We start from the raw sequence: 14,879 nt of genomic DNA, 5'->3' as shown, positions 1-14,879 counted from the left end.
CATTGTTAAGTCACTTTTTCTTTCATGTTTGACCTTGTTAAACACCAGCTTCTGTAAAGATGGCTAAAACCAAATTTACTCAAACAAAAGTCCAGAAGTCCTGTTTTCCAAATATGCTCTTATATCTTGTCTTACCTAAGTCTTAGATACAGGAGTTGCTCTGGGCACATACTGTCTTTGTGTTGATTAGCTGTTGGTGTTAGCAGATGGTTATCAATAATATTTAAATGTACTAACACTTCTAAACACAGGTCAAAGACTCTGTCTGTCACCTTGCCTGATTCGCTGACTACCTGGGAAGTACAAGGTGTTGGCATTTCTGATAAAGGTAGGTACTGCAACCTAACTGGATTGTAGCAAAAGAATTAGGGAGCTTTTCCATTTGGATTTTGCAGAATCCCTCATTGCAGTTGACACACATTCTAAAACGTTCTGGTTGATAAACAGGAAAACATCAAAATATATATTTTAGGGAAAGGAAATTACTTCATTTCTTGTCATGAATGTAAGCGGCTAGGAAAACAAAGGTCTGTGTAGCCTAGCTTGTGTTTGACAGTGGCCTATAACAAATGACTAAGAGGAATATAAGAACAAATTGTGAGTGATTCTTTCCTGGCACAACTTTACAGTGTCCTGCTATCAATAGCTCAGGGACTTGTGGAGAGGAAGAAACAAATTTTCCAATAGATATGGTAGTCCAAACCGAAAATTTGTTTCTCGCTTTGGGAAGAAGGAGAAGAACCTCAAAGGACTGGTATGTCAGCAAATATGTGTGAAGGGTGGGAGACAGCAACTTGGAACAGGAAACAAGAGCCTGTTCACTTTTTAAAAACCTTGCACAATTTCAAAGTACATATCGAAAAATGATAAGTCATCAGTAAAGGCAGCAAGTATGTGAAGACTTTCTTGAACTTGTGAGTTACCACAAGTTACCTACATTATCAGAAGGGTGGATAAGATAATCTGCTTTTATGTTTTTAATTTTCTTAGGTATATGTGTTGCTGCACCGTTGGAAGTGCAGGTTGTAAAAGATATCTTCCTGAGCGTTTATGTTCCTTATTCTGTGGTGCGAGGAGAACAAATTGAGTTAAAAGGATCAGTTTATAACCATAAAGCTTCTGCAATTAAGGTAATTTGTGGTCTTAATGAGTTCTATGGAAAGGTTAACATAATCCTTGGATCAGATTTCTCTAGTCCTTCAGCTAATGTTATGTATGCTCTACATAACTATGTAACAATGAAATCCAATCATTAATTGTTTCATTTCCAGCCATTCCACTGATTACAATGTTGTCGTGCTCTTGCCTCATGAAAGTTAAAGTACAATTTTTCTATTCCAATCATTTGGACACAGTGTCAAAAAGTGATGGCATTTTTTGAATTACCTGCTCCAGAGCTCACAGATTACACTGTTTAGGAATTTAATATAAAAGGACTATTTTTAAGGTAATTCATTAAAACAGAAGTACAAAAATATTATTGAAAAAAATTTGAATGAAGTATGCAAACATACATGTATGAAGCAGGTATATGTGTATGGAGCCTAGTATAGGTGTTCCCTGGTGTTGCTAATGAACATTTGTTAGTGTGTCTCTAGTGCAAGTAATAGTAATTCCAAAGTTAGCAATACTTGCTCATTGTAAATGGAAAAGTAGTATTGCAGTAATAGAATGCTCATTATAGTATTTCAGTGGCTTTCATATTTCTCTGGTGTTGTACCTGTCATGGAGGTGAAACATTTAAAATCTTTCAACATTTCAGTTCTGTGTTAAAATAGCAGCTGGAGATGGAATCTGTTCTTTTGGAGATTCTCCAACTACTGAATCAAGGATACACAACTGTAATTTTAAGAATCTAGATGGCGGTTCTTCATCACCAGTTACATTCAGAATACTTCCTTTGGAATTAGGTGTTCACACTATCAACTTTACATTGCTGACAGCCAGGAACAGTGAAACTGTAGTTAAAACATTACGTGTAATGGTAAGAAAAAAGAAATGTTTGTAGTGTTTTTGAATTTCATATTGATTCAGTCACAAGAAATAAAAATATATTATTTTAATATTATCAGAATCAAAAATATCACATGATGTCATTGAATTCACTGAGTGTATGCAGTGGAAAAATGCATGACTGGGTATTAAGTACACACATTTTTAAACCTTGCATATAAGAATTGTCAGAAAGATTATAGATAGATAGATAGATTATAACTTGGTAAGCAAGGAGAATATTTTATTCTAAGTTACTTGGTTCGGATTTTCAGCTGCTTAAGCATGCTTCATTGAAAGATACTTTTTTTGTAATTTTGTACTTTCCTAAGCTTTTATTTGAATCTTATGTTAAATTTTCTCAAGGATTTTGGAAGATAGGACACTAGCTTAAATGTATGTAGGATAGATATAGAACAGTTAAGTAAAACTCAACTACAGAGGAGGATGTAGAAGGCAAAAATACTATGGTTTTAAACTGTTGTTTCAGCTAATATATTTGATTAAGGAAAAGTGTTTTCATTTTCTACTTCTCCTTTTAATGATTTCAGCCAGAAGGCGTTAAGAAAGAACTTCATGCAGGTTTCACTTTGGATCCACAAGGTGTTTATGGTGAGAAAATCGATCATGTATGTCTTTACTTTGTTTATTTTTTCATTTTCTTGATTCATTATGATCAAGTTTTCTGTAATGTGAAAAAATTGCCATTTCTCTTTCCTGAAATATTCTTCATATGTTCCTTCCAAGGATTTCCTGTCCTTTCATTGCCTAACCAATCCATCTTAAAATATCTAGTCTCTAAAGAAATTGGATTAATTTCTTAAAGGAACATTTATATGTACCTTTTACTATGATATAATATTAAGCTTTTCTCAGTGTGCTTGAAAACCTGTTAGCAGGTGCTTTCTTAATGAAAACAGAATATGTTCTCATTTAACTGGAGACAAATATGAAACCACAAAGTTTAGGTCCAGATCAGATTCTTTTCTTAACAAAAAAGGCAAAAGAAAAGTTAAAGTGTTTGCACCTGTTCTTTTTCAAAGGTTGATATTGTTTGCATATGCATTTGGGCATATTTCTAGTTTTTGTGTTATTATAGGTGTTTTTGTTGCTGACTTCTCAGATAGTTGTGACCTTTAAATCTGGCTATTACATCTGAATCGTCTATTGATTTAGATTGTGAAGTATGATATACATACATTTTCAATTACAGGTTCAATCAAGAGACGACAAGAATTTCGATATAAAATACCACTAAATCTGGTCCCTAAAACAAAAGTTGATAGAAATGTCAGTGTAAAAGGTAAATTGAATTGAAACTTTTAGTGTATTGCATATGTACTTTCTGTATATATGTTCTTTTTCTCCAGTTTTTTATTCCTTTATTTAAACCTCTCTGAATTTACTCCTAGGTTCTCCTACTTTTGAGAAAAGGCTTTGCAGATCACCTTTTTTGTGTAGAGTTTTAATATGGAATGATTGCTTATAAGCAATTTTGGGTTTGTTTTTTTTTTTTCCACAGGGCATCTTATGGGTGAGGTGATTGCCACAATACTCAGCCCTAGTGGTCTTAGTATTCTCACTAATCTGCCAAAGGGCAGTGCAGAAGCAGAGTTTATGAACATTGCCCCAGTGTTTTATGTGTTTCACTACTTGGAAGAGTCACATAACTGGCATTTACTGGGTCCCGAAACCTTAACTTCAAGAACTCAAATGAGGAGGAAGATGAAAGAAGGTAGAAAAATATAGCTTCTTCTCTTGCTTCAGGGTTGTAAAGGTGCATAAACGTTGCTGAGTGAGAAAGATAATATATCTGAGTGAGCAAACACAATTTTAATATAAATCTCTTTTCATAACGTGTTTTCTGCCTAATATATTCCTTAGGAATTGTAAGCATCTTGTCATTCAGAAATCCTGACTTCTCATATAGCATGTGGAAGAATGGGCAAGCTAGCACATGGTGAGTTAAAAAGGTCTTTTGATTAGAATGTATGGAAAAGGCTTGTTTCACTCCTTTGCTTATAATAAGTTATATTATAAATTACATAAATAATAATTTATATTAAAACTAATTTTTAAAGGGTGATACTTCCTAGTAAGCATGAGAGGTGAGCTTGATGATAGATTTAAATGGTACTTACAACTTTGAATAATATCTTTTGATTCCTTGTTTTCACTTGCTAAATCTTTTATTTGTGTCCGTAATTCACACCATTACAACCAAGCTGGGCCGATGGTTAGGAGTAGACATACCTGAGATAATTTGTAGGGTTTTGCTCATTTCTGAAACCTCTTCTTTGAGCCTGGAATTTTACAAAAGGACTGTGTAGACCTTTGTTCCCTGCAGAATCATAAGTTCAGGCAAAGGTTGCACTCCAGCTTTGAAGAAGGAAAGCTAAGTAAGTATAGGGATGGGAGCAGTGGCAAAATAGTCATATCTTTTGCTCACACAAATATGATATCTAAAGGCTGTCAAACAGGAGGGGTAGGACTGTTTATGGAAAACAGAATCTGCCATTGCAAATTAGGCAAAATACATAGTTGCTGTCTTGCCTCTCACAACGGCAAATTAATCTTTTGGTGATGCAGTAACCTTCTGGTGATGTAGTGAGTTCATATCCTGAAACATGGAATTTGATCCTAGTTTAAAATTGAGTAATCATTGCCCATTTGTTAAGTTAAATTCAAAATTCATCTGCAATGTTTCTTCTAACTGTGGGAGTGTGTAGCGTACCTAAATCATAAATAGTACAAATTTGTGTCTAGCTTCTAGCAATGTGGTAGCATCTGCTAATCAAAACAAATGTGACCTGTTTGATTTCCTTGGCAGGTTGACAGCTTTTGCTTTAAGGATTCTTGGACAAGTCAATCAATATATAAATCTTGATCAAATTTCTGTTTGTAATTCGCTTCTGTGGTTGATTGATAACTGTCAAATGCCAGATGGGTCATTCGGTGAATTTTCAAATTACCAACCAGTGAAATTACAGGTATGAAAATCAAATATGTTCTGTGCGTATACAGTGAAAGCTGACGTCACCAGGGTGTAATGTGTTTTAGCAGTGCAAGATATTTTAAGCTGCATTGCACCAGAACACCTATCCAAGACAATTTTGCTAAATTTTCATTGTTATAAATTCATTTAAAGAACAGCACAATCTTGCAAACCTTTCTGTTTTCCCACTAAAAACAGCGGCTTGCCACTTCTTAATATTTAGAAAAAATTTTTATAGGTTGATTTTACAGTATAATATAATTTTCTCTTATTTTTACAAATAAGCTATTACCTTCACAAGAGTCAACATATTTTCAGGTTAAACCAAACTGATATTTCTTACAGGAATTTCTATTTGTTTTCTCACCCAAACTGCAAAAAGTTATATTTATTTAAATTAACTGTTGTTCCTATGTATTTATATTTACATATTTTATTTTGTAGGGTACATTACCTAGAGAAGCTAAAGAAAAATCTTTGTATCTCACAGCGTTTTCTGTTATTGGAATTGAAAAGTCAGTTAAAATATGTCCTACTCAGGTAAATGATATTTTTATTTCTGCCAGCAGTTGTGTTCTGGGATTCTGATTTCTTCCATTTTCTTTAACATTTGTTCAAAGAAATCAAGAGGCTTTTTTCAATTTCAGATATTAAGATGTATTTGCTGTGTAAGTCTTTGTCTTTTGAAATCAGTAGAAGAACCATAATTAAATTCTGGATCGCTTTATTATAAGATACATTGTAGAAGATACTATATATACCTATATTGTCTTGATAGATGTGTTTCTTTAAAAATAAGTCTAATAGATGTAAGCTGTAGCCTGTTCATCCTTCCAGAAAATCCATGATGCTAAAAATAAAGCAGCAGATTATTTGATGAAAAATGTGCAGTCTGCTCAAAGCCCCTTTACTATGGCAATAACTTCATATGCTTTAGCTCTTGTGGATTTGAACCATCACTCTGCACGATCGGCGTTCTCTGCACTGAAGAAGGAAGCATCTGTCATAGGTATTATTAAATTCTCTGAGTCTGTACTGTAGTTGGCTATCAGGTAGGATGTTCTTTTAGTATTTTTAAATTCTCTAATGTGATGGCACTACTTGGAGAGAGAATTTCAGTGATGCTTGCCTTGGCATAAATTAATTTTAGTCTTGTGTGGCCTAGTATTTTTGCTAGATTGAATCCTGCTTTCAGCTTTTCAACAGTGCAATTTCATTAGCAGTATGCAAGTCAGCGAGGCATATGTCATTGCCCATGGTATCACATTTATCCTATAGGTAGGCTTTCCTTTTATGCAGGTGTCCATAGTGGATTACATTTGTCTGCCTCCTCATCCTTATGATGTGTCCACTCTCTTCCTTGGCTCAGAGTAGAATTTTTCACAGTATCTGCCACTGCCCTCACTTTTGTTTTGTTGGGTTTTCTTCTTAATTTCTCACTGGTTGATGTGGGACTTTGTAGTCTCTTGTGAATGCTGTTGCTTTTTAGTGTATTTTGTCACAGGCAAGGGACTCGCTGTTCTCTGCCAAGTAACATTTGCTACTGGAATAGAAAAGCTTTGTCTTGTCTGTTCAAAGTGGCTTTAAAAAAATAATTAAAACCTGTATTCTATTTGTTTGGCCTCTCTATCACTGTTCAGGACCAGCACTATTCAGACATGCACCAGATGCTTTGCATCAGGCTGCTTTTATCATCAGTTTCTAGTATACACGTCAGACTCAGTAGTGTAAGAGGAGTATATCTTCATCCTCTGTTAAATGCAGAGTGAGTTCCTCCTTTTCTCCTTGACCTGAGTAGGCAATAGGCCACCTTGTGTAGTCTGGAGAGAGCTATTGCTACATTTGAGTCTGAAATCTTCCTTCTGTACTTTTGCAGGTGACCCTCCTATTTATCGTTTTTGGAAACATACTTTCAAAACACTAGACCAACACACTCCCAGCTCTGTTACTGCAGAAATGGTTGAAACTACAGCATATGCCTTGCTTACTACTTTGCTAAGAGGAGACAAAAACTATGCTAATCCAATCATCAAATGGTTGTCTGAAGAACAAAGATATGGTGGAGGATTTTATTCAACTCAGGTGAGCTTTTAAATATTTTGTTATCATTCTTCATGTACCAAAATCAGAGACGTCTTAAGAGGGTAGTATCACTAGAAGACGACATTGACAACTTTGGTGTCCTGTGTATAGAATTAGTATCAAATTACTCTGTTGCCATGATATTCTTTGTCTCTTGGAAATACGACTTCCTTAATGAAGTCTACTATAAATAGAAATTTGCAAGCTGATTCCTCTGACTTCAGATCTGCTGAATGAAAATAATCATAGGAACAAAACTGTTTTCCCAACTGCTTTTATAAAACAGAATATATTTCATTTCATGGCATGATGTTCATTCTTGTTTTCCACCAAAATGGAATGCAGTGTAAGAAGGTATGCATTTTTTCACTGTAAAAACTGTGTTAGTATGCATAAATAGATTAAAAGTCAAGTGAAAGTTGCCAGATTGCAACCTCCCTTTTTTCAAAATTATTAAAAATCTATGAAGAAACCAAGGAGTGCTGCGTTAATTTATTGCTATTTGCTTGCTTCCTTTTTAGTACTTGCATACTTTTCTTTAAATTACATAAATATGTCTAAGTATAGTGTTAAATATATTACTACCATGTTAAGTGTACTGCTGAGACACCTCTAGGCTGTTTAGCTAGTAATGGTTACCATCATTTGTAATCATGTTTAGGTGGCAGAAAATAAATTCCTTTATAACACATTTTTACTTCTTTTTAATTTCTGGAATATTCTTTATAATTTATTTCTGGCAGGACACAATTAATGCCCTTGAGGCCTTGACTGAATATTCCCTTCTTGTCAAACGGCTTAATTTGGACATGAATGTTAAGGTAGCATACAAAAACTATGGAGACCTTCAGCTATTTAAACTGACAGAAGATAATTTCGTGGGAAGAACTATGACAGTGAGTAAACAGTATTGCTTTTGAAAAGTGAAAGCAGAATTCTTATCAACTTACTAAATAATTATTTTAACTTTGAAATTGCTACTGAAGTAGCTTTTTCTTTCAATAAACTGGTAGTAAATTGGTATAGCAAATGTTTAGGGACTTTGTTTATCTGCTAAATTTAATGCATTTGAATATTCATTTAAATTTAATATCTCTGCTTGTTCCTATGAAGGTGTTGGATTTTTTTTATAGAATGTGTTTGTAGCCTCAGGCCTTAATATGTATTTAAAATGTAGAAAAGACAAGCAGATCATCTGACCTGAATTGTTGCTAATAGCGATACTTTTATTATTAACTTACAACTTTTTGTTTAACATCAATCCTTTAGATACCTTTGGATGATGATATATATGTAAGCACTGGAAGCAGCACTGGGATAGCTACAGTAAATGTAAGCATTCAAACAATTTATTTTAAATGGACTTTCTGGTTTGTTAATATCAACATTGAAAAATAAACTGAAATTTTTCATAAACTATTCCATTTGTTGCCCTTACCCTTAGATGAAGTGATGGATGTCATTGTGGCTGTATTTTAGATTAAGTACAAGCTATTGTGTGACTTACGGCTAATGAGAGAGAAGTTGCGAAGTTTCTTCCTTTTCATCACAGGTTTTCTATTCCGTAAATCTAAATAGATGATCAACTTGGTTTTAATGCTTATCAATTGCTACTGTCTCTGCTTAGACAGCCGAACAGGGAATACCCAACTTAGTGATCAATTTTCAGAAATTGCTCTATTCTCTGTTATTCTGGTGTTTACTCTTAGTACATTAAGCAATGTCATTGAGAAACTGTTTTCTTGCAATATTTAAAGGAATAATTTTTGTGTGCCTAAATACTAAGCTGTTGCCATGATAAATTTTCTTCTAATCTTTCATAGCCTCTTCTAGCATCAAATTTAATAACATCTGAAATGTACATATTGTTGTGTACTAATATTTATATTCATAAAATACCAGGAGTTGTTTCAGTAATATTTTTAGTCCTGTAAATATGATCAACAAGGATGGTGTGGTTTTGCTGAAGAATTCCCCACTTCTTTCTGTGCTGATCATTTATTTACTCTGCTTTGTGTCCATCAAAACTAATCATGATGTACAGACTTGTTTTTACTGATATTATATTCTCCATATTATAAGTTTTCACAGTTTTATGCCAGTTTTGAGGATTGTTTACTGCTTCTGTTTTGTCTAATGTATTTGTACATGTGTAGGTGAGGACAGTATATAATACAATCGGTACTTCTGAGGAGTCATGTAACTTTGAATTGAAGATTGTTCCAAAGAGAGATGATGGTAAATGGTTAATATAGTTTTAAATATTACTACTCAGATCAGTGCAAGGGAGGGAGGAAAAAACCCCTTACTTCATTTAACAAAGTGTTTCTTATTAAGAATGAAACTAATAAATTCTGTCATGTTCTAAACACAGAACGGGAAAAGAAATTGCTAGAAACCTTTTTAGCCCTTCTTGAAACTATTGCCTTTTTGTGAATAGAATTAATTTTTAATGTATTCCTATTAGATGTATTTTTACTAATTTCTGGGAGAGTTTTTGGAGTTCAGGGAGCGAGGAATACAAAATTCCAGGAGAAGAAATAAATATGGTGGGGGGTGGAGGGAGCTATGGTGAGCTCTACAAGGTACTGAGAGTTCTAGTCCAATTACAACAGGGTATGTAACCACATTCTAAGCTTTTGCCATGAAGTAGTTTTAATAACATAAGTACACAATTAAGCATTAAAGCTGTCATTTCTCCTGAATTGTAAAAGAAGTATATGTTACTTGTTTGTGGCTAAACAATGAGTTCCTATAAAAATAGCCACCAAAACAATTTAAAGAATTATCCTTCAATTATGAAAATGCTTTATGAGAATTTTGGATTGGTGCTTCTGAAGAGTTATAAAACTACTTATTTGACTCTGCTTGTTATGAAAAGGGTACAGAAAAGAAGATGGTGAGCCACTTGGGCGCTTAGAGGCTTGTGCAAAGTAAGTACAGCTGATGGGGTTTTTGTTTGGTTGGCTGTTTTTTTCTTTCCTCAGTGATTGAGCCATTTTTTTGCATTTAAAGGTTTCATTTAACCAAATGCTTGTTCTAAATGTCCTGGATTTCCTAATATTCAACACTCCTCCTTTGCAAAGGTGGAATTCCCAGCTGTCATGTTAAGGAATTGGAGTAGTGCAAAGCAAATGCACTGTGAGTCTATGTACGCATTATGAAGTTAATCTAAGAATGTTACAAAGTCTTTCTGGTCTTTGGGTTTTCCTTAGGTATTGTTTTAATATTAATTAACTGACATACTTATGTTAAATTGAGGTGTTTTTTTTAAGAGATTAAAATGTTTTTCTTTATTAGTAATTGCACCTGGTCTTCTGATCTTTTCTTCCTGTTTCTTCACTTTGATATATCTGTGTGTAAACAGAATTAGAGCCAAAGGTCATGATGTCTTTGGGAGAGAGTTTTGCTTTAATTTATATATTGGTTCTTCTGGAACATAAGTATTAAGACAAGCTTCTTTATGCATGAATCATCTGAAATGATTCATCTGGACTATTTTGCTTCATTATAGGTTTACCGTGAACTAAATATTGATAGAATTTTCCTTAAGTTTTTCTGGGATCACATTTGAAGTTTTCTTTCTAATTTCAGTTATGTTTAACCAATATTAATCTATTTTAGGTACAGGCCCGGTTTGAGAGAGCCACAGTCGGGGTCTGCTCATGCTGTGATGGACATAGGTTTGGTTAGTGGATTGGAAGCAAATACAGAAGACTTATCTACTGTAAGTATTAGAGAACTTTTTTCTTTTACTGAAGTTTTTTTGACAGAACTATAATATTTACTGTTCTTCATCTTTTTCTGTTAGAGTCATAGTGCAGACATATCATTGTATCCTCATTGCTTCTAAACACTTCTAATACTAGTGAGAATAATCTACTTCAGTCTAAATTATGGATTTTTTTATAGAGTTAGAAGCTAGACATCTAGTTAAAGTTTGACATCTAGGCTCCCTCTGTTGTTAGTGTAAAGACAAGAGTGGATAGAGTGGTTGTCGTCTGTGTTAGGGTAGTGTGAATCAACCTCTGGAGATGCTGTATCTGCTAGCTGTAAAGGGAACACTGTTGGTATACACACCTAACTGTAAGTCAGCTAAAGTTTGGGAACTGAATCTTAACTGTAGTGCTTGTGTTCATCCAGCTCCTATTGACAAGCATGTGAGTTTTAGTTAAAGGCAATTAGAGTTTCACTTATAGGATTTAAATAGGATACTCTACATGGACTCAAGTATTATTTTAAGGATAATTAGCTCTTTTATTCTTTATTATCTTCATGTAATGAGTAAAAGGATAATTTCCTTAAAAGAGGCAACCCTAAAGTAAGGGTTTTTTGCATCTCAGAATTATGTTAAAGCTATGGATTACAAAACCTTCAAGATCATCCAAAAATGTTTAACTTGTATAAAAGATTTTTCTGTTTTTCTCCCCTACAGCTTGCAAGTGGAGTTGATCAGTTGATAGCAGATTATGAGATAAAAGATGGTCATGTTATTCTGCAGATAGACTCTGTATGTTACCTTTTTCATAACTGTAAGCACTACTTGAACTCTTTGGAATAATTTTGTTTCCTTTAGAGCACCTTAATTCATGTGCCTTTCAAATAGGTGCCAGCTAATAATTTTCTGTGTGTTGAGTTCCGAATAAGTGAGCTTTTCCGGGTTGGAATGCTAAATCCTGCCACATTCACTGTATATGAATATCATGCACCAGGTATGTGTTCCATGTCTTCAAATTCACATTTGTCTTTTAACTATTTCTTCCTCCTTAAAGACTACATTTTTCCTTCTTCAACAGCTTTTTGATCCTTGTTATTTTAAGCTTAGGTAACTTTTGACTCACAAAGTTTCAGTGCTCACTTCTTGGACTTTAATTTTCTCTATGTATTTATTATTTCTTTCTGACTCTTCTAGATAAAAGGTGCACTATATTTTATAGTCCCTATGGAAATGAAAAGCTTGTGAGATTGTGTGAAGGAGATGAATGCAAATGCATGGAAGGTAAACTTTTTTTAAGCTGTTTTCCTGTTTCACTTGGTGGGAAAATGCGGTGTAGTGCTTTGGACAAAACCACACTAAATGCAAGGAAAAAAATCCTTGTAACACAGCTGTTGTCCTCTCCAAATTTTAAATTTAAAAATAATTTAAAAAACAACATGTGCAGTATGATCATGAACGTCTGACTGGATTAAGCTCATGTGATTGAGGGTGTTATTTTGTGTTTTAAATACTCATTGTTCCAGCATGCAATCCCATAACTATGGTGTTTCTCGGTTTCAGTAGATTATCCCAAAGAGGTAGAGGTTCATGATGTTTTATTTGAGGACACATGATGACATTGTTTTAACACTGTCTTTTTTCTTTCTCAATGTAGCTGAATGTAGTAAAGTACAAGAGAGACTAGATCAGTCAATAACTGCTGATACCAGGAGAGCAGCTGCATGCCAGGATGATATTGCATATGGTAATATTTGAATTGTCATTACCTATTTCATGTGGTCTGTTAAATTGTTTACTACTGCTGCAAAACATTTTGTTCCAATTAGATGTTTAGTAATTAAAATTCAGTAGGCTTGACAGTGCCATACAGTATATAAAGGTGACATATTGGAGCAGAGACAATTAAGTGCTGCCTGTACACTCTGCTGAATAAAAGTCACGTAACCAGAGTTAGTGCATCAGTGAGCCTGATCTGATGAGTTCTGCTAATAAGCACTGCGTTTCCCTTGCTTGGTGCCATTACAACATGATTAGTTGGCTTTGGGGTCAGAGGAAGTTATTGGGGGATTAGATGAGAGCATGGGTAGAGCTTCCATCAGATTAGAGCGTGGGTAGAACTTGTTAATGTTTCTTAGCCCTACCATATATAGCTATAGCCGTCATTTTCCCAGAAATTAGTATTGTAAAGGAGCATTATATTCTCCATCTGAGTATCTGTAAGACATTTCGGATGTATTGCAGGAACAAGGAATAACAAAAATGTTGTTTTGTGTTGTTCTGCAGTTTATAAAGTGAACATCTTATCTCGCAGTGAAGAAGGTTATTTTGTAAAGTATTCTGCAGCTCTTCTGGATCTCTATAAAAGAGGTGAGTGTCATGTTCTTAATCCATTTAACAATTTATTTAGAATAAAAACTGCCATGCCTTAACTTTTCTCAGATTTTTGTAGGTTGAACATGTTTCTGCTTCTGGGAGAAAGGACTTTAGAATGTTCTTGGGCACTCACTGTCTCACCTTTGGGAGAGGTAGCTGCTCGTAGGTCCTGCGGAACTGAAGCTGATATTCACTCATTTTTCCTCTGAGTTTAAGCGCCCAATATATCCTTGTAATTACCATAATATAAAACTATTTAATGTGCATGAGGCTTATTTACCATTCAGTTTTGATTTTTACAATATTTTACAAGAAACATGTTTTCTATCATCAGATTTTCCTGTTATATAACTAGTGACAAATAGATCCCTTGGCTGTGCTGTACTGTAGAACATTTTGGTGTTTTCTGGCTAATCTATGAGTTACGGGAAACTCGCTTTGTGACATTCTTGACATTCTACTTCAGGACAGGCTTTTGCTCAAAAAAATAATGAAATAACCTTTGTTAAAAAGAAGACCTGTACAGATGTTGAATTGAGCCCAGGAGAGCAGTATCTGATCATGGGAAAAGAAGCCTTAAAGATAAGCATTGGTTACAATTTCAAGTAAGTAATTTACCATCAGAATGTGCAGAGATTTAATCTTAGTGTGCTGTGAAGTGGCAAGTGCTTGTATGTAATATTTCTTATGTAATATATAACTGATTTAATTTTGGAAGTATTAGTTTCACCAATAGTTACACAATGTGTTTTCAGATGTGTATATTTAAAACAGGATTATGAACACAAAGCAAGCAATTTCATAATGTAATTTTTTTCTGTTTGGCATTTTCCTCCCCAAATCTTAGCAGCAAATGATCATTTTCTGTTGTCGTCTTAGATTCCAGTACCCTTTGGACTCCAGCACTTGGATTGAGTGGTGGCCTTCAAATACAGCATGCACTTTTTGTCGGGAGTTTTTAAATACAATGGAAGATTTTGCTGAAGATCTCATCATCAGTGGCTGTTGATTTACTTGGAGAACATTAAAATTAAAAATATACATCAAATCTCATATATATATATGCACACGCACACACAGAGTAATGTTCAAAATATGATTTTTAAGTCTGGATGGGAGAATAACGCAGAATACCGCAAAGTCATTTGAAGTCAGATGAAGTGGATCAACTGTAAAAACAAACATGGAAAATATTTCCTTGTGCCAGAATAATGCATAGAAGCATTAAATTCTGATGTCTTATTAAAACGTAATATTTCTTTCATTAAAAAAAAAAAACTAAAAGGAAAAATAAAATTGTTTGTCAAGTAATTTTGTTACAACTTTAATTTCCAAGCAAGTATTAAAAAAAAAAAAAAAAAACCCAAAAAAAAAACTATCTAACCTAGCACAATAGCACCAAAGGATTTAGGACAAAAACCTTACTGCAGCCCCAGTTCTTTTACAGTGACTATTTTAAATGTTCCGTTTCCAACTTCATTAAAGTACTATAGTGTAAGAATGATGGAAGACAATGCCTAAAGCTATTTTAGATTATGCCAAGAGCCATACTGAAGCCAGATACTCCTGACCCCATTGTGCTTTTTTGGTACCCTTAGACCTGCAGATGACAAAATCTTGCTCTTTCTACCCAAGCTAGTATCCAGGCATTTATCTTGGTATGTTGAGTGACATTTTTCATTCAACACGTAGTTGGAGTAATAGATTTTTAAATTCAAC

The 14,879-nt window shown here is 34.1% G+C and overlaps 1 protein-coding gene across 1 annotated transcript in view; it reads left to right on the top strand.

Annotated features, from left to right (window-relative positions):
• Positions 1–14,456, top strand: part of C5 (complement C5) — a gene marked incomplete at its 5' end in the record, with an annotated part of 28,035 nt that extends 13,579 nt beyond the window's left edge. Inside the window, 23 exons of the mRNA XM_082008933.1 lie at positions 252–328; positions 991–1,130; positions 1,763–1,984; positions 2,544–2,604; positions 3,206–3,295; positions 3,515–3,727; positions 3,877–3,952; positions 4,823–4,982; positions 5,432–5,527; positions 5,825–5,996; positions 6,864–7,069; positions 7,813–7,965; positions 8,339–8,401; positions 9,226–9,307; positions 9,951–10,002; positions 10,694–10,796; positions 11,505–11,579; positions 11,676–11,781; positions 11,982–12,068; positions 12,442–12,531; positions 13,071–13,154; positions 13,627–13,765; positions 14,040–14,456. Of these exons, the coding sequence (XP_081865059.1) occupies positions 252–328; positions 991–1,130; positions 1,763–1,984; positions 2,544–2,604; positions 3,206–3,295; positions 3,515–3,727; positions 3,877–3,952; positions 4,823–4,982; positions 5,432–5,527; positions 5,825–5,996; positions 6,864–7,069; positions 7,813–7,965; positions 8,339–8,401; positions 9,226–9,307; positions 9,951–10,002; positions 10,694–10,796; positions 11,505–11,579; positions 11,676–11,781; positions 11,982–12,068; positions 12,442–12,531; positions 13,071–13,154; positions 13,627–13,765; positions 14,040–14,169 (2,677 nt within the window). The 3' untranslated portion in view covers positions 14,170–14,456. The remainder of the gene's footprint in view (positions 1–251; positions 329–990; positions 1,131–1,762; positions 1,985–2,543; positions 2,605–3,205; positions 3,296–3,514; positions 3,728–3,876; positions 3,953–4,822; positions 4,983–5,431; positions 5,528–5,824; positions 5,997–6,863; positions 7,070–7,812; positions 7,966–8,338; positions 8,402–9,225; positions 9,308–9,950; positions 10,003–10,693; positions 10,797–11,504; positions 11,580–11,675; positions 11,782–11,981; positions 12,069–12,441; positions 12,532–13,070; positions 13,155–13,626; positions 13,766–14,039) is intronic.
• Positions 14,457–14,879: the final 423 nt, after the last annotated feature.

The sequence above is a fragment of the Phaethon aethereus genome, assembly GCF_964289735.1.
Source record: "Phaethon aethereus genome assembly, chromosome: 20".
NCBI classification, from domain to species: domain Eukaryota; kingdom Metazoa; phylum Chordata; class Aves; order Phaethontiformes; family Phaethontidae; genus Phaethon; species Phaethon aethereus.
The sequence above is the reverse complement of the archived record's forward strand: the minus strand, read 5'-3'. Positions and strand labels throughout refer to the sequence as shown.